The sequence below is a fragment of the Branchiostoma belcheri genome, unplaced genomic scaffold (genome assembly GCF_001625305.1).
Source record: "Branchiostoma belcheri isolate BF01 breed outbred unplaced genomic scaffold, Haploidv18h27 scaffold45, whole genome shotgun sequence".
NCBI lineage: Eukaryota > Metazoa > Chordata > Leptocardii > Amphioxiformes > Branchiostomatidae > Branchiostoma > Branchiostoma belcheri.
In genome coordinates this window covers 201,633-222,074 of record NW_017804076.1, presented here as the reverse complement: position 1 = coordinate 222,074, position 20,442 = coordinate 201,633, and the positions used below count along the sequence as shown (strand labels likewise).

Here is a 20,442-nt window from a genome sequence, read left to right as displayed (position 1 = left end):
TCAGCCAAAAGCCCTAGATTCTGCCCCATTGAATCCGTCCACCTTAAATTCTGTAAACAGTCTCTGAACGTTCCTAGATCAGCCTGTACCCTTGCATCAAGGGCGGAACTAGGGAGGTACCCAATGCTCTGCTCCCACAGATCTGCTCCCACATTTTCCACTGTACAAAAAAGCGAGAAGAAGTTTACTCTATGTTAGCTCAGTGACTAGAACACTTTGTATTTGCCTAGTATAGTACCCTTGTATGTTCCTTATGTATGTCAAGTAGTGCATCTTTTGTCTTCAATTTTCTATATACGTTTGTTATGTGTCTGTCATATCTTGACCTGTACCTAGCCCGTCGTGGCATGAATGTACAATAAAGGTATTTCAATATTTCAATATTTCAATATTGTTAATTGAAAAGGCCGGGTAAATCACGAATTACCGTTCTGGTCCGAGGCGATGATTAGAGAAAGAGAAATACCTGAAAACTGATTACTAGTACTCTATAACCAATCATCATATAAGAGACGATATAAAAAGCATTTGATGTACTTTGATGAGTTTTCAAGCAGGGTGTCACAGCTAGAACCAACCGCTGACAAGGATCTCCAAGACAACGGAATTTTGCAGGACAAAATAATGTCTCTGGTGCGTAGTTGCACGGCGGCCGAACGATAAAAGTGACTAGCAGGCCCAAACACCCACTCACAAGCAAAACTTCGTAGTTTCTTTGATAAACCGTCTGACGTGCGAGCGTGGGAGTTGGACTCGGGCGCCGGTCCTTTTACATCATCAAACACCAATTTTATTGGCTCATATTGTCGGAGGTTTAGGTACAATGTTCTTGAAAGTTCCTATGTGTTGGAAAAATTCATTATGAAACAAGTTTGAACTGTAAAGGAATGAGCAATCCACCTCTTCCGTGACGTCACACAGGTAACACACGTGACTCCGTGAGCCGTGGATCATAGGTTGCAGAAAGTCTGTGGCGCCTCCCGTCTCTGTTGAGGGATGGTCTATGTCCTTTGCGTTCGTTCGTCGACCAAGACATCACGTTAAATCCTTTTATGGCTTTTTACCAAGCCAGGTATATATCATGTACTTATTTCTCACTCCTGTCAAAGGCTGAAATTTCACATGTAACGTTATACGAGCTTTTGCCGCAATTTTGTAGTTTATGCAAAGTACAGGTCGAGGAACAAATTTATCGTAGATTGCGTTTTGTATGATAGCGAAAGAAGTATTATTTTCGATTCCTTGTATGTAAATTTTCCCATTTTTTTAGGTATTTGAATAGTAATGGAATAGTACAGAGAAATTCTTATACCTTGTAGCCTTCGATAAACCAACTCTATATAGTCATACAGCCACCTACATTTGAGAGGAAGTCGAAAGTACCATGAAGAGATATGAAAATTGGTTATGAAAAGTTTAGAAATTAAGTTTCTAATTTTCTGTCAGTCTAAGGAAAGCTGAAATGAACAGCAGAACTTTTATGGTCTGGCAGTTAGTGACATCGCCTCTGCTGTAGAAGGCCGTTAGAGTTCAAATCTCAACCGTTATCGCCTAGCGTGCATGGTATTGGTCATTGGAAGGAGTTGTAGCACCAAGGACAGGACTTGGTCGATGCGAATCGGTGTGCCACGAATCGCACGCTAGTTATCCTTTTCAAACAAAATGGCGGGTCTTGATACGGACGAAAGTGTTAGCAAGTTGGAAGAAATGGTGGGCAAATAACAACTTTTACGGCTACAGGGAAGATGTTGCTATTGTGTCCAATCCAATATGTTTACCTCCTGCTGTATATAAATATTCAAGTCAGGATTTCGCGAGGGAATGTTGTAGATTTGGCGGTGTTATACAGGCTTCTGGGGAGGGGGGCGTTTCAGCAAGTGGAAAAATAATTTTTTTTCACGCGAATGTTACTTTTACTTATGAAGAAAAGTGTGCAGGGAAGGGTGGAAATTGCTAACAAAACATCTACCGGTCTTGTGCCCTTGGGAAAGGCACTTAACACGACTTTCCTCACTTAACTCAAGTGAAAATGAGCATTGCCCTGTCCTGTAACGTGTTATCTATGTGTGGGACACAACACCAGCAACAGCTGCCATTGTTCCACGTGTATTGTACTGTTACAATTTCAATGAGGCCTCACCAACTTAATTTTATGGATGACATCCGCACGCGCATTGATTTTTGTCTGTCCTCAAAAAAAAAAAAAAAGATCACGTCATCCGAGGCTCTTGCCTGGATAGTCCATGGTAGCTTGCTACACATGTATATAGCGACAGTATGGAGTCAGTGGTAACTCTGGAGGATGGCACCCAGGCTACCAAAGCTCCATGACTCAAGACCTCAGTACATACCTACAGTGTCGATTCATAAATCCGCAAAAAGCCAGCATGTGCCGGCTTGTTGTATATGTTGCTATGTTCTGCCGCAAATTCACAATACCAGCTTTGCCTTTGTATTCCTGTGGTTTAGTAGCATTTTTATTTTTGGTGGGATTTTTATTTTATTTGCCCGCGCGCACTAGTTTGGGGGTCTTCAGAGGATGTCATCCATAAAATTAAGACGATGTGGCCTAAGTCAAATCAATTATGTTCATCTTGTGTTATGTTTCCAGTTCCAGAAGACGGAAGATGACATTGAACGTGTCACCCATCAACTGGAGACCGACTTTGCTCTGGAGAAGTCTGAAGGACAAGAGCAGGCAACAGCACTGGATAAAGTATGGCTGAGAATGTGTTTGTTTGTTTGTTTGTTTGTTCAAATAAGGCCGTGATGATTGGATTATGTGGATGATATCTGCACGCATGAATTTTCGCAGTATACATTTTTAATTGGGGTATAACAGAATTTAAAAAAAAGAAAGAAAAGTAGACAGGAGAGACAAGAATTTTTGCCATATCCACCAAAGCTTAAATTAACTGTGAATTTGTGATATGATTCATAAGGCCACACCAATCTAATTTCTTGTTTCTCTGATTTTTTAAGAAAAAATATGAAGCGACAGGGCGAAATAAAAAATAAATAAAAAAAGGCCAAGGCACCCCATGAAGGCCGGAAATGTTACGATATAAGCCATGAGGTCAACATACCAGACTGGCTTATAATTAAAACAACAAATCTTGAACTTTTAATGAAACAAAGTTGCATTATTACTTAGAAAAACTTTAACAACTACATGTAGGAAGAAAATGGTCTTTCTTCAACCGTTGGGGCCAAAATATGTCTTTCATTGATCATTTTTTAGTTTATTCAGAACCTGAAATCTTTTTTTTTTTTTTTTTGTAAATCAGAAAAAAAAAGGACAGGTGAATCTGAGAAACAACAAATTAAATTGGTGCGGCTTTAGTTTGAAGGCAATGTGATATAGTATGTCACCTTTATGTTAGTTAGTTACTAGTGCTAGTACCTTTTCTTGAGATCTTTGCACTCAGAAGAGCCGAAGAGGTGTAATTATTTATATAGTTCAAAGGAGGTGTACATGTCTGTTTGCCCCTTGGCATATTTTGATGTTTTTTTCATGTTGCCAGCCAACAGAAGGCAGTAGGCCCTGAGTCCATTTCCTTTGCTTTGAAGCAGTTTTATTTTGATGTGCTTTTGAAACTTGAGACATTGGTGCTGTTTGAAATCAGCTCTAGTGACTTTCTAGTTCTGACTTATTTTAACACTATTGAGTAAGTCAGAATGTGGGGTTACATTAGGACTAGGAAAAAAAAAATTGTGTTTCCTGTTTCCCAACCGACCCTAGAAAAAACTGCCTAGCCTTTTTTCGGATGGACCCCTGCAAGGGACATGAATTTTTCAAGCTGATTGACCGTTTCTAGCTCCATGATCTGACACCTGAGTGATGAAATGTTGCACAACTGATTTCCAACATTGACGTTGAAAATATAAGTGTCTTTGATTAAGGTTCTACTTTGTTGAGAGTAGGTGGAGAGTATGAGGGTGGGGGAGATTGACAGGCAGAATGGCAGGAAGTCAAAAGATCACAACACAGGAAACATGGGAACTTAAAGTTAAAGGTCAAAGAAGACCCAAAATACTTCCCAGAAGTCTAAAATCTTCAAATTCTATTGAATTCCCTCTGCCTAAAAGTGTTAGAAATACCCACTTGCAGTCTGCATTTTGCAGAGAAATTTTCAATATTGCAGGAAGAAAAATTAGGCAACCTTCAATTTTGCAGACTGAAAAAAATCTGATTTTATCATTGAATAAGTGATTTTGCATGTATTTTTCAAATAGCATGTAAAATGTTTGCCAACATGCAATTTTGTATATGCCATTGCTTTAGGTCCGGACTTTAAAGTGTGTATTTGTAGAAAGTATTTCCAAAGATATTGCAGAACAATATGTTGACATTCTGCAATAATATTACGGAACACTGAAAAAAAGTATTTCTACCATTGCCTAAGGCCACACCAATTTAATTTCTTGGTTAACGGATTCGCTTCATTTTTTCTGATTTGCAAAGAAAAAAAAATTCAGAATCAACTGCAAAATGCTCATATTTTGCCCTGAACAGTTGAAAACAGTCCTTTTCTTCCTAGTTGTTACAGTTATTCCATCTTTCAATGCAGTGGTATGATCATTAAAAGTTCAAAATTCATTGTTGAAATTTTGAACCAGCCTGGTGTGTTGACTTCATGGCTCCTATCGTACCATTTTGGGCCATAATAGGATGTCTAGGCCTGTTTTTATTTTTATTTTTTCGCCCGCCCGCCCGCTCCATTTTTTTTTCTAGAAAAATCCATTAACCAAGAAATTAAATTGGTGTGAACTAATCTTCAGGATGTTCCTCAAGAAGTCTTGGTGCAGAGGTTAGGTGAGGTGAAGAAGGAGTACTCGTCTCTGGTGAGGGAAACTGAGGAGGTCAGGAAGATGCAGGAAGAGATGTCACTGTTCTTCCAGTCCAAACTCATGGAGGCCTGTCAGATGCTTCAGCAGCTGCAGACAGCTGCAACAGGCCCGGAAAAGGTCAGTAAACTTATGAAGACCTGTCAGATGCTTCAGCAGCTGCAGACAGCTGCAACGGGTCCTGAAACGGTCAGTAAAACTCATGGAGGCCTGTCAGATGCTCCAGCAGCTGCAGACAGCTGCATCGGGCCCTGAAAAGGTCAGTAAAACTCAAGGAGGCCTGTCAGATGCTGCAGCAGCAGCAGACAGCTGCAACAGGCCCTGAACATGTCAGTAAAACTTATGGAGGCTTGTCAGATGCTTCAGCAATCAGCAGCTGCAACAGGCCCTGAACAGGTCAGTAAAACTTATGGAGGCTTGTCAGATGCTCCAGCAGCTGCAGACAGCTGCAGCAGGCCCTGAACAGGTCGGTAAAGCCCCTGTCACACATTCACTTCTGAGTCCCTGAAAAGGTTGGTAAAGCACCTGCAGGCCTCGAAATTAACTTTTCTTCCTATTGTCCCAACACTGTCCCAAAAATAAATTTTGATTGTCCCGAAGTGAAGATGAACTGTCCCAACTGTTTTTTTGGGGGGGGAAGCATGTATGACTTCAAGTTGAAGTGAACTTTATTTTGCTTATGTTCACTCCAAGTGCACTATAATTGCAGTGTAGACAAGAAATTCGGGGTCAATTTAAAAAAAATTGGGTGCACCATTGCACCTGTTTTGAGCCCTGGTACTGGTAGATTATTCACTGTATCTAGGGCACAATATTTGAAAACAAATCCCATCTTTCTCCTTTCATCGCCATTTACAAAATGTACCTCCCCAACTGAAATCAGGTATATGCCTGGGTGAGCAAAATTGTTGTGTAAAGTACCTTTCAACGACTAGCCAGGAAATCCGAAGGATCAAACCTGTGACATCTCAATCTTGTGTTCCATATGTATAGCTTACCCACTTAACAACAACACTCAAGGCCCATCCAAACCAAGGACAAGCAAAACCTACATGTATCTAACCTAGTTACATACATAACTGCCTATCTCTGGAGCTTGACATTCTACAGACAGGGCTCGAAATACTGGGTGCATGTGCACCCTAGTGCACCCAAAGTTGGAGCTTTGCACCCAATTTTTTTCTGTGGGTGCACTGGTGCACCCAAATATTTTTGTAGGTATTTTGCACATATCAAATTATAATAGTATGTAGGATATTCTTAGCACCTAAGTCTAAGAAAAATAATGAAATCTTTGTTGTAGTACTTGTTGAAAATTTCGAAGTTAGCTCCCATTTCAGATTCAAGCTCAGAATAGGAGCAGTGAGATCTGTAATGAGATTTTGTTTTGTATGGTGCACCCAAAAAATGTTTTTGTGCACCTAATTTATTAGTTTGGGTGCACCAGTGCACCTATTCCCAAAAATGAATTTCGAGCCCTGCCAGGATTTATCATTTTTCTAACACTTCAATGACAAGTAAATGTTGTATCATACAGTTATAGTAAGTGTGCAATCCTACATTTATGCATGTAGGTGTACCTGTAGTCAAAACTTAGGTGCAAAGCTCCAATTTTACGTGCACAAACGTGCATATGCACCCATATTTCAAGCCATGACTGAATTATACCAAAAAACCTTAAATATTCATATTTGACAGGAACAGCTGTTTGAAGACTGTTAATAAAGAGGCTTCTACAGTACAACAGTATTTGATGACAACACTGGTTTTTCTAGAAAAATTTAGCATGAGAGAGCAGATCGCAAGCATGGCGAGGGAGCGAAGTGACCGAGGGGGATTTTTGAAATGAGAGTAACACAGTTTGTACTGCTAGAATGTATTATTGTATTGTTTCTAATAATAATAATAATAATAATAATAATAAATGGTTTTTATTGTCCAAACAGTACCCGTGCAGTCGCAGCCTTTATACGGCTGAATTGATGCAGGGTATCACATAATAATCAATACAAATCACAACAAGTAATACATGATACACATATTTGTTCCACAAAAAGTCGTAAGGGTCTATACGGCAGCCATTCGGCGCCAGGTAACCTCAATACGACTTTCCCCAACCGAAGTCAGGTACCCATTCACACCTGGGTGGAGTGAGCAAATTCGTGTAAAGTGTCTTTCCCAAGGGCACAACGTCGGGGCGCATGTTCAGACATGCCCCGAGTACGACTCGGAATCGAACCCGGGTCTCCCGGTTCACAGTCGAATGCTCTACCACTTCACCAGCCAACGCCACAGCTTACACAGCTTTACTAGAAAAAGATCATTTTGACAAAATTTGAGAAAGACTGAATGGTGTGTAAGTAGCTACTTAGGGTTCAATGTGAGAATTGATATGAGGGAGCTGGCTGATTACATGAGGGAGCAGTGCCCTTATTTCCCTGTTTAGAAAACCCCCTGACAACAGGTTCTAAATAAAACTGCGTGATAGAAAAACATGTTTTCAAACTCGTTGATCCTTGGGCGATACCTTGCTCCGATAACATCTAAACTCGAAAGCTAGCATTTTATTGAAGCTGAAATAGAATTGTGCGTGGTTAAGAAAGTGCTTGAGGCTGTTAAACACATTTATGTAAGAACAGCTACTAGGACATGGCTGTTTTTGTAGAATACCTTGCTTAGCCATGGGAAGGTATGAGCTCGAAAGCTAGCATTTTATTGAAGCTCAAATAGAATTGTGCGTGGATAAGAATTAGTTCTTGAGACTGTTACACATATTTATGGAAGAACAACTACTAGAACATGGCTGTTTTTGTAGGAAATGTTGACAAGCACTATATTTAGTATATGACCACTTTTTGGGGTCGTGTGGCGCAACGGCAGAGTGCTCAACTCGGAACCAAGAGGTCCCGGGTTCGAGTCATGACATGTCACCGATCTTGTGTTCTTGGGGAAGGCACTTTACATGACTTTCCCCACTTAAGTGAAAATAAGTACATGTCTGTCCTGTATTTGTTTCTATGTGTGGGATACAACACCAGCAACAGCTGCCTGTGTCCCACTTGCACTGTTGCAATTTCAATAAATCAAATCAAATTAAATCACATCAAGCACCGTATCATGTTAACTGGAAGAAATAATTTGATCAACGCTTGGAATAAACTTTCTTTTCACTAAATATATAATATAGTACAGATTTCATAGGTACATTATTGTTGCTATAACCAGGTCTAGGATTTAACAAAAAATGTTCACTACTTTTGTATTTTTGTATAACTTCATTAGGTCACTGTTAATGCTTCTTGATACCTGATTTCTGAATTTTATATTACACAAATAGGATGACAGAACAGAGGAACAGGAAAATGTACAGGAAGGAGAGATTGAGAGAAGAAAAGAAGAAGGAGAAGAAGAGGAGGAGGGTGCGGTAGGAGGTGTACCTTTACAGGTTGGTCCATATATATATAAGGGTGTGATCACATACGTTGTGCGATTGTCTCACAATCGTAAGAACAAAGTACATTCTTGCAATTGGAATAGCCATGCATGTTACCTGTGTTGTAACAAAACTCAGCTGTCTTGCTTTAAGATTTTATTTAGATCCACAATTAGCCTCATAAGAGGCTATTCTTCCTGTGGTCTACACATATACTGACAGTACATTCATATATACATGCATGTATTACAATTGAAGAGGAATGTACAAAAACATTACAAATATGTTGCAAACTTAACAAAATTCCTTAAATACACTATTTACAGTTCAATACTTTTGCTAGTTGTCGCCCGTGTTCCACAATAATGTGACATTCTGTACAGAAAACACCTTTTCTGAGAGTTGGATTTTGTATTGGTAGTCTGATTGTGTTTGTTCTGGTTGAGTGTGTTTGGTAGTTGTGAATCTCAGATTGGAATGTGATTTTGTCGTACAAAGCCTACAGAAAGTGTTGTCTTGTATCCTTTTCGTTGGCTGGTTATATTGTATGTCACAGTTTTCTTGCAAAGTCTACGACATCAAAATCATATGATGAACGATGTTGAAATGTGACCACGCCATACCAGCTTAGAAAAGAACAAGAAATAGTCATGCCTTCAAGTACCAGAGTTATCAACCAAGGATTGAGGTGTTAAAAAATCAATTATTTCCTAGAACTATTGCAGAGTGGAACTTGCTGTCACGAAGTACAGTAGGGGCATTATCATAGCTTTAAACAGTTTTTAGAGTTAGATGTTCAGGGGTTACAAGTAACAAGTCGTTCAGTGTAATGTAGCCAGCTGTCCCTGTGCCGCATGCCTGTGGAGCTGGTGTGTTATACCGGCTGTACAGATACAGAGACAAATAAAGATTTTGCTGTTTTCCATGATCTGCAAGGCCAGAACGTCTATTTGCCAAGTTTAATTCATTGTGAATCAGATGTATGACTGAACTATATTTTCCAGTTTTAGGATGTGTGATGGCTATGTTGTAGAAGTGGGAACTAACATTACTCAACTATATTAACCACAATTCTATCCCAAAAGACTTTTCATCTATCTTTTACTTGTTTTGAGCTCGACAAGTCAACAACTGCAGTAGGACAGTTGGAAATTCTATGTGCTAACTTTGTGTTGGGACAGACTTTTACTTAGCTATGTACTACGTTGACTAACAACACGAATGATTTCTCAATGCTTGTTCTGTACATGTATTCTTTCTTAAACTTTCTGCAGGTAGCCAAAACAGATACAGGCTGTGATGACCAGCCTCCTCCCTGAGTGTATGGTCATCACATGAACAGTTTTAATGCTGAACCAGGTAGGTTTACTTCAAGTCTTGTAAAATGTGATCATCTGACCAAATTTAAAATGTGCCCGTCTAAAGGACAGAAAGATTAAAAAACTGCATGGGTTCTAGAAAAAACAATGCGAAACATCACATTACATTGCCGTTCAGTGTAACATAGCTAGCTGCCACCGCGCCGCGTGCCCGCAAAGCTTGCATATATGTTACACCAAAACAAAAGGCGGTTATACCGGCTATACAGATACAGATTCTGTAACTAGAACAATTTTAGTTGGAATTGAATCTTTTTTTTTGTCATCAAATGTATTACATTTTCTCTTACAGATGCAGAGATATGATGCTGTATTCACAAAGCTCCATCACAACTTAGCCGTTGTAGCTTCAGTACACTCTCTTGGTCTCTTTAACAAAATGACTGGATCCACACATATTCTATCTTACTGGTGATGATTGTTATTTAATGAGCTAAATCAACTGTTGCATGCTTGGCGGAGCCTCTTCTGATTCGATGACATTTTTGGCCACACACTAGTATGTAGTCCAGTGGTTAGCAATCCTGCCTCTGGACCAAGAGGTTGGGAGTTCGAGTCCCGGCTGTTGTCACTACTGGAAAGGTTGGCAGTCCTCGGGACGGGATGTTAAGCTGTGGTCCACTGTTCATTGTGCTCGTCGAAAAGCGCTAGGAGAATTTCCCTGGTACAATGTACCTGTAAATACTGTACATAGCGTCTGTCTTCTCTTCTCCAGTGGTAGATTAACTCTTCAGTGGGCTGGATATCACTTCACTTTACTTTATGCTTGCAAATGATGCGGTTGTAACAGAGCTTTTGGCCATGTGTAGGCCCAAATCGTGTCAGTCGCTGTCTCATTGGACACTCAGTTTAGGCAAGTTCCTTATCGGGACAGAGAAAAAGCGGTCATTATGGCCAGATGGCCAGCCTATAGAGGTGGTCACTTGGGCAAGTTTGACTGTATTTTGTTGTCCATACACTAAAACGGACAAGTTTTGTAAAGGTTCCTTTTTTTTTCATTGACCACATTTTAGGCCACATTTAAGTCTTTCTAAGATATGTGTTTATATGATATTTCTTGTTAAATAAAGCTTATGATGTCAAAATGTAGGAGTCTTGTTTTTTTAGCCCGCCTTGTTTTTTTCAGCCCTATCACATTAGTTTAGAGTCTGCAGAGGATGTCATCCATAAAATTTACTTGTATGTTGTTTGTTTAGTGTTAATTGAGAACTCAAACCTCACAGCTGAATTATGAGGGTTGCACATAAAACTCGCACGGTACGCTCATTAAAAACATATTAAATCTACAAATGCCTTAAATTGTAATAACTACTAGTACCTTCTACACTTCCAAATCATGATAATGGAATTGCGCAATATTTTGTCCTTTTTTTAAATTTGTCATCTACAATTGTATATACAATCTTTAAGATAAACTTAGATCTATAAATTGTAATTTTTGCAGCTGCGACACTTAAGCGAGTTAAAATTATTCTAAAAGAAGGGTCTTGTAAAACGCAGCTTGCTGTGGCCTTAGATGTCGAAAACAGTTGGAAGGATGAGAGGTAGGGGAATAAACATGTGTCAAATGTGACACTCCACAGCTCTCAGGGCATGAATATTCAAAATAATTAGAAAGGTGAAGCACCTATAAGTAGGTCATCTAGTAATGCAGATGAAATAAGCCATTCGTTTTGTAACGGGGCTCCTTTTGTATTTGTTACCTCCATGAAAAATGGAGGTATTGTTTTTGGCGTGTCTGTCTGTATGTCTGTATGTCTGTCTGTGTGTGTGTCTGTCTGTCTGTCTGTCTGTCTGTGTTTCCACAACTTTGTAGTCAGCATAACTTCAGAACGCCTTTATGGATTGTGATGATATTTTGTATGATGGTAAGTCTTGGAAAGACAAAGGTCAAGGTCAAGTATGGGCCTCCTGGTGGATGACCTTGGTACTGCAGCAGAACTTCCGGTTTTTGTATCTTTTGTCCTGAACAAGCTATGGTCTTGACTTTTTGGTGACAGATAGCTTATCCTGTCAGGAATAAGTGGCGTAAGTTTGGTCCCCCTAGCAGCTTGTTCTGGAACTGCAGGTTAGTTTCTGGTAAAAACTTTCAAAGCCAATAGGTCCAGATTGGAATAACGTATTTTCATCATTTTTGGTGTGTAGGTACCTGAGAGACAGTTGTACATGATTAAATGCAAATTATGCAAATGAAGACTTAATTTGCATGATTAATGAGGAAATTCTATAATTACAGTGTTTCATATAATGGTACTGCTATACCTGTAATCTATTTAATCTGTGGCAGGCGGAACATCAACAGATACCAATTATGCAAATGATGACCTAATTTGCATAATGCAAATGTGAAAATTCTGTGAATCCTTATTGGTGAATGCTGGGAATTTTATACCTCGTAACATTTTGTAAGGTTTGCATTGCTATGCATATATTATGTTAATGTAGAGGTTATTTGCATAAATAATGATGACAAAGCAAGCCCATATTTCATGGAGGTATGAGATCTCGGAACTCTTGTTTAATTTGTTTCGCATAACCAGTAAACCGCCTTTAGGCGAAACACACCAGTTTTGTACATGTAAAGTACAAGCTGCGTAAGACCGGACTGTAAGGTTTGGAAGGACTGGAAGGTCCTCTACTCTTTTCAGTTTATTACGATACCCTTTAGCCCTAACCCCATTAGGGCTAATCTTCCAGGGCTCATTACACATTACACACACAGTACAAATATACACATATGAGTATTATGACTACAAATTTGCATACACGTTGAGGTCACATGTCAGACAAGGTACTAATTATTGCTATAATCATTGAATGAGCAAATTTTCGGCTAAGTATAAAACTAATATTACCATTACTAAAAAAATTCAATATAACAACTATCATCATAATTAAAAACCATTAAGTTGCATACATATACAATTGCTCGATCAACCTCTTCAACCGCCTCTCATCGGATACAGCCTTAACCTCATTTGGTAGTGCATTCCACAGCTTTACGCATCTGTAGGTTGGTTGGTTGGTTTATTTAGATCCACAATTAGCTTAACAATTCATATTGCTAGCAGCAGCTATTCTTCCTGTGGTCAATTAACATATACACCTGACACACATAAAATAACTTATACAGACATAAACATGTACAGAAACTCCACAAAAACACCAAGTGACAGAACAAAGCTAGCTTACATGACCACCATATACCTAAAATACCTATTTTACATTTCTCCAAAAGTTGTTGCACATTGTTCCATGCCTCTACAATTTCATAGTGTTCCAGGTGTGTGACATCCGATGCAAAAAGCGTTTTCTCTGAGCATTTGTTCTAGGTTTGGGGAGACGGATAGTTTGTGACTTTGTTGATCTGGTTTGGTATCCATGTGACTGAAACGTGATCTGTTTATACAGGGAAACGGGCTGTCTGTTCTCCATCATTTTGCGAAAAGTCAAAAGGTCTTTCTGTTGAATCCTCTCTTTCACGGGCAACCACCCCAACATCTGCAGCAAAGCGTCCTTGCTTGTGGATCTGTTGCATCCGAGGTAAACATCTTCTTTCCACTGTTGTTCTTTGGTTTCGATAAGTGTGGTGGGTTCGCGGGGTGTGGCTTTCCCCGAACACAGACCTCCATTTAACGTCTTATCCGAGGGACGTCCCTAACCGAAGCTAGGTACACATTTACACCCGAGTGAAGTGAGGAAAGTCGTGTAAAGTGCCTTTCCGAAGGACACAAGATCGGTGACATGGTCAGGATTTGAACCCGGGACCTCTTGGCCCTGAGCCGAACGCGCTACCGCTACGCCACACGACCCATTTTTCGGGGTAGCCAGTTAGGAGCCTTGTTACAAAACGGATGGCACCCAGGCTACTATCTCATAGCAAAGGTGTGACAAAACACATGGAAACTTTGCCTTGGTAAAACTTAGTTGTTCATGCCATTTACATAATACACTGTACATTATTACCCTCATCGAGAAGGCTATGTTTTTCTGCCCATGTGTGACTTATGTCTGTATCTTTGAACAGCATAGATCGAGAAGTTGTGGATGGATCTTTATGATATTTGCTATGTTGGTAGATGTTCTCAAAATTTAAAAATGATAAGATTATTGGCAAGTCGAAAACAATACCTCTGTTCACGGAGGTTATAAGGATACTTCACGGCCTATTTAAGATTCATATACTCGCAGTTAACCAGTTCATATGGTCTCTACCAGACCCCAATGTGTTGCTGAAAAATGTTCAACAAGTGGCATTTATTCAGATTATTTAGGCCACACCGACTTAATTTTTATGGATGACATCCATGCGCGCATTGTCTGGCCTGGCTCTAGGCCTGGGTAGTCCATGATAGTTAGCGACAACCCTGGAGGATGGCACCGGTGACACCAAAGCTCCATGACTCAAGAACTCAGTACATATAGGTACCGTGTCGATTCATAAATTCCGACAAAAGCCAGCATGTGCCGGCTTGTCGTATACGTCTCTATGTACTGCCGCAAGTTCACAATACTAGCTTTGTATTCCTGTGGTTTAGTAGCATTTTTATTTTTGGCTGAATTCTTTTTTTTTATTCGCCCGCGTCTTCACATCGTCATCCCTAAAATTAAGACGGTGTGGCCTTAGCCAAATTTTACTATTTTCCACCAACCTGCTAGAGTCTGGTCGAGACTTAAAGATAAAGACCAAAGGATGGTATACTATCGAAGGTTAAATAAAGGTTTTAGAAAACACATCACTAGTTATAGCACAAAATTAGACCAACAAGTGTGTTGGTGAATTGGCAGGAAATTAAGATGACAGGGTACATTTCCGGAGCTGTTAATGCGTCTCTGCCAAGTCCTGAGTGCGTTATTAGGCCACAGCAAGTAATTTTTATGGATGACATCAGCGTGCGCATTCATTTTGGCCTGATTTGGAAAAAAATTTGTTGATGAAAATGGGCAAAGATGTCTGTTGCCATGCCGGAACGTGGGTATGAAGAGAGGAGACAAGAGAAGGCTCTTTTTTTATCATATTTTGTCATTTACTCAAGTTGATGCAGTGATGTATTTTATTCCTTTTATAGGTGATGTAGCACTAAATCAAAACCATTTGTACAATGTTTGAAAAGTTTTATTTTTCAGTGGCAATGGATGTTGCAATAGTTAGCAACGTTAGCCAATATAGGTATCATTCCTTGTTTAACAATGTTGATGATGTCAAAATTTGAAAAAACTAGGAATCTTGGATTCATCTGGCCCGCCTTGTTTTCTTTTCGCCCTATCGCATTAGATTTGGAGTCTGAGGAGGATGTCATGCATAAAATTTACTTGCTTAGTGGTGTATTTGGCATGCTAAGAAGAAGACTCCTGGTTGGTTGTCATTGCGCCGCATGTAACGCCTAAGGAAATAGTCGCCTCTGGCCTTGTTGAAGGTTAATGTTCTCTGTGCTTGAGTGAGAAGCACTGTCCCTCAAGTGACCTTGCCAAGATGGGGAGTTGTATATTGTCCTTGGAACAAGTTGTCGTGTGGCATCACTATTAGGTTAAGTAACGCAGTAAGGTACGGAGTGACAGATACCGAGGTACTGCGTGAGGTGAGTTCTTCTTATATTGTGCAGCCTCTTAATGCCTTTTATGATCTGAAGATAAGCATAGTTGGTAGATATATATCTGTATAAAGAAACGGTGTGACAAACATTAATATAGTAATTATCACAAATAATTATAAGCATAAGATATCATTCGTAGCGGTGGGAAGATGACAACGATGAGACGGAATTCGACCGGTTTTCAGTAGAAAACGGCAACTCTTAACTTACAGTAAATTGATGCTTATTTTGGTGCTGTGGTGGCAATTTGGCGTTCGACTACACCGTACGGTGAATATGTTGTGCAAAACCTTTTGCATTGAAGGATCAAATAACACTAAAGCTGGCACCGAAGATGTATTTTGCTCTTATCATCCGGTATTGCCGTTAGCGCTTCATAGAAGAACTTTATTGCACGACAATTGTACAGGGTACATTGTATGGCAAATACTAGTAGGTAACAATAAGTAGCATAGTAAAATAGATAGGTACATGTATAGAATAAAACTTAACAACTTATATATAGAAAAGAAATAATCAAAAGTTAGCTTAGGCTTTACAATCAGGCGGAGTTATCTATGGGTACATGTGACAGCAAATCAGTATTCTTTCTAATAACAAAACAGTCTTTTATGTATTTACCTATTTTTGCATTGTGTTCGCTGTTGCATTTAAATATATAATCAAATCTATCTGTAGCAACAAGTCTATTGAAATCTGTCGTATTTGAAGTGAGATATTTGAATAGATTATCACGTAGGACATCATATCTAGAGCATTCCTCTTTCATACTGCTTTAATAATAGCCAATTGGATAGCAGCGGCACATGTGTTAATTAGGCTAAAATTACAGGTTAGGCTAATACGCGACTGTCCAAAAAATGCTTTCAATTTGCGATTCCGTCCATTTTGTCCAAAGCAAATTGAAGTTGAATTTCACTGTCTTGGAATACCATAAATATATGATATTTTACAGTTTATTCACATTTATCGAATCACCGAATGAAGTAATATTTTTTTCATTAGAAAAAAATACCCAAACTCATGATACATGTAAGCCCTACTTGCATCGATTGTATATTTAGTAGCACTTGATGTTTTATTAGTACAAATGTATATTAGTAGCACTTGATGTTTTATTAACTAGAATGTTACATACAAATTTTTCTGCTTGATCTAAAAATCTAAAGCTGGGGAACTTATCTATTATATAAGTATAGAGGGAATCCCTCTCCTGTCTTTATAATGTACAATTAACTACAAAATGACAGTCACTCAATTTTAGCTAAATCACAAAATTGGCAAATCCTTTGCTGTAGAGGAATGCGGTTATGCAAATGTAACAGTGGGGAGGGGGTATATGCGCTACCAAATGATCCGTTGATGGGTTTAGACCTTTTAGCCGAATGGTTATATACGTATAGAGGGAATCCGGAGCGGTTAATAGAGCGTTGGGGCCCGGGTTTGGCGTGGGTTCGATCCCCGGCCCAGGAGTGTCTTTCTGTTTCTACTCTCCTAATTCTTACAGAACGAATTCCAGAATCGGAGTTAGGTCTCGGGTTCACGTACTAGGCTAATCACCAAGCAGATCCCTTTTTCAAGACAGTGTCCATTAGCCACTGAAGGTCGCCGGCCACTGTTGGTGGGGGTAGCGACAAAAAAAAAACGGCCATATATTAAAATCTAACAATCTTTCCCCCACAACATCTGCTTGGAGAGTAACATAGGCATGACCGCCACCCTCAAAAATCCAGCACGACTGCCAAAAATTGCATGTTCCTGTCGGTGATTAATTGGGAAAAACGGCCACACACAACTAGCTGATGACATGCCCTACGACCTAAACTACCTTACCACATGTCCAAAGTCTTCTAGGTGACTAAGAATCGACATGGCAAACCCTCTGGTAGTTGTAGAATGCAACTTTGTGGAATGAAACTTGGCAAACTACTTGGGAGACGCCAGTCTGTAAAATGTTTTACTGAAAGGTAGGGCCTTGATCGTTCTGTTGTTTGTCATTGGTTATTAAGTGTAAGAGTTTCTTTGAAGAACCATTCCAATGAGGATAAAAGGCGTCCCGCCTTACAGCTACCTTCGCGGATACAGTTCTATGTACCTGGTGTCACGCCATCTACATGATCCTTTCAAATACATGACTCCGACACTACTTGGGGGTTTCCAGTATACCTGAGGCAAAGGGTAGGAGGGTTAAGACCAAACCTAACCTAACCCCAATAGGATTGGGGTTTTGGGATTAGACTTCTTTTTTTTTTCACAAATATCTTTACAATTTTTCACGATTCTGTCTTACATTTGCAGTTGAAATGTTCCTTTTCGTACGTTTTAATTTTTTTTATCTCAAAATGGTTATGGTTATATTACTGATATTAGTATTTCATCGACCATTCGGCGATATAGCTTATGTCCAAGCAGATATTTCGTTGGCAGCAAAAGACAGTGTCAAATTGGCCAGGCAGTATCAATAATATTAGCCGGACAGTATCCATTGGCCAGCCTTTGGTGGATACTGCCTGGCCAATTTGATACTGTCTTTTGCGACCACCGAAGGATCTGCTTGGGGATTAGCGCTAGCAACTCACAGAAACAAACGCTACCTCGGCCCCTAGAAGTCTGCGTAGGAAGGAAAAACAACCTTATTAACCTGGTACCCAGTCTAGCGTGGTTGGGCGGGTTTCCTTCGGGGCTGCAGGAGCTCTTCCCCGCCCCCCTGAGCTAGGTTCCCCCGGTAGGTTTTTAACGGCAGGAGTTTGTGGATTAGGCCCAACAACTCCAGGCGTGCCAAACTCTTACTATACTACCGTAACACTACCGGGCGGCCTGTTGTACTGGACGGGGGGAAACTATTGGAGCCCCGAAGACACAGCCTGCCGAGTGCCCCAACTACTATACCCCAACCACTATGGACTGGATACCACTGACTGATTGTACCTAATTGTTTACACAAGATGGTAGGACGTCATCCTGGCCTTTACGAAAGCTGTTAGGAATAAGAAAAGTAATGGGCTTTCACATACTTCACAGCGCACTACTCTAGAAAACCCGGGAAAACAGGGTCCATTAGTTGTCATGGTAAGCGTGGTGAAAACGAGCAAATAATTCCACCGTTCGAATGTTCAGGCGGCAGATAATAGCGGTGGGTTGTAAACACTTAACTGCAGATGTTACATTTAAGGGCAATGTCCTCTCTTTTAAGGGGCTGCGAAGAGATGTCGGCAAACGCACGGGGCAGTCATGAATTAGAGAAGTCAGTGTCACCATGATGACTAAATAACTAACTGTGAATCTACAATCGATTCTACATTGTAGACTGCCCCATGATAGTTCAAATGTGAAACAGCTTCCAGTTTAATTCCGGACTAATTCCCATATCTCAGCAACCTTACATCTAGATGGGCTAATATCGTAAACTATAGGTAAAAAAAAAATGATGTAAGAAATATGTAGCAGCCATCAAGGACCCTTTTAGCCAAGCCCCCTTCGCATCGCAGTCTTGTTGGGCGTCGACTGGCGTTATTTTATTACCTCCATGAAAATGGAGGTATTGTTTTTGGCGCGTCTGTGTGTGTGTGTGTGTATGTGTGTTTGTGTGTGTGTATACGCACATTTGTAGTCAGCATAACTTCAGAACGCCTTTATGGATTGTGATGATATTTGGTATGCTGGTAGGTCTTTGGAAGACAAAGGTCAAGGTCAAATATGGGCTTCCTGGTGTCTGACCTTGGTACTGCAGCAGAACTTCCGGGAAAACAGAGAAAAACAATAGCAGGGAAAACAGATGTGCGGGGTGGAGGCGAGGTATGAGGTCTAAGAATTATTGTTTTTTTCTGTGAGCGACGCGAGTAATATGCATGCCGCCGCGAGGGACGATTTGCTGCCGATTGAGTTTTTGCCGCGGAGAGAAGGATTCGGAGCGCGAATCCTTCTGCGAAGGAGACTAATTCTGTACAGAATTCTGCAGAATTGGGTTAATTTTTTTTTACTTAGTGGTCGCCACGTAACACGGCCATTAGGCCACCTCAACCACCTGAATGGTATCACCTGAATTGTATTACCACCTGAATGGTATTACCACTCACCTGTGTTACGGGGTACCGAGTAGAACTGTAACAGCAACTCTTCTCCCTGAGTCAGAAACATCAAGATTGAGACCAGCCCAATTTCTCACAAGTAGTGAGTACTAACTGACCCAATAGGAGAAGCAGGGGTTACGAGGCTGGACGGGAAAATTCCCTACCACATTTTAGACCATAATGGTTTAAGTAATCCCCAAGGGGTCCTCGATGGCTGCTATGTACATATTTGTTACATTATTTTTACTTGTAGTTAACTATATCAGCCCATCTAGATGTAAGGTTGCTGAGATATGGAAGTAGTCCGGAATTAAACTGGAGGCTGTTACAAACATACACCCTCTCTCAGAACGCAAATAATTGTATTGGGGCCAAGAAGCGCCACTTAAAGCTTACAAAATACGCAATCATCTTGCACATGCTGCTTCCTGCTTATCATAGTACTCAAGTTGATGGAGCCTTGAAAACTCACATTACTGTTAATAGCAATTAGTGATCATGATGATCCGGACGGTGATAGAGCCTGAGTGCGTGAAAATGTGAAGGACAGTATGTCGGTAAAGGCCGTTGGGTTGACTTTTTTTGTCCATTCACGAGTTTCCCAACCCCAGGATGCATTGCGAAAACAGGGGTCTAAACAGCTTGCTTGTCACTGTGCTTTGAGGTGTGTGGCATTTTATGCTCAATATGAATTAAATTGCTTTGGGTCGAATCTGACAACAACTAGAGAATGAATTTTTCGTGTTCTTTTCAACTAGGAATATGTGGTTATAATTATAATAGTTAACGTTACAGCATCAGTATAGCGTTACCACTACAACGTTAGAAACCACATATTCCAAAAAAAGTCATTCTCTATTTGTTGTCAGATTCAACCCATAGTGATTGAATTAACGTTGAGCATAAAATGCCCCCAACACCTCAAAACACTCTGAAAAACAAGCTGTTTAACGTCAAAAGGATCATTCCGATGCTTTCCTGTCCTATGCAAATGAGGATAGACCCCTGTTTTCGCAATGCATTCTGGGGATGGGAAACTCGTGAATGCGGGTCTCTGGTAGAGTTTGACGCAGCTGGACAGGCGTTCAAATATCAAAACCCTAACCAAGGCCATAACG

At 40.2% G+C, this 20,442-nt stretch overlaps 1 protein-coding gene across 1 annotated transcript; it reads left to right on the top strand.

Moving 5' to 3' along the window:
- Nucleotides 1-1,644: 1,644 nt before the first annotated feature.
- LOC109478732 lies at nt 1,645-10,056 on the top strand. Its single transcript, XM_019780450.1, has 6 exons — nt 1,645-1,710; nt 2,612-2,716; nt 4,783-4,968; nt 8,186-8,293; nt 9,556-9,640; nt 9,953-10,056. Exons 1-5 carry the CDS (start codon nt 1,663-1,665, stop codon nt 9,598-9,600), a joined length of 492 nt encoding a protein of 163 aa, XP_019636009.1. The 5' UTR covers nt 1,645-1,662; the 3' UTR covers nt 9,601-9,640; nt 9,953-10,056.
- Nucleotides 10,057-20,442: the final 10,386 nt, after the last annotated feature.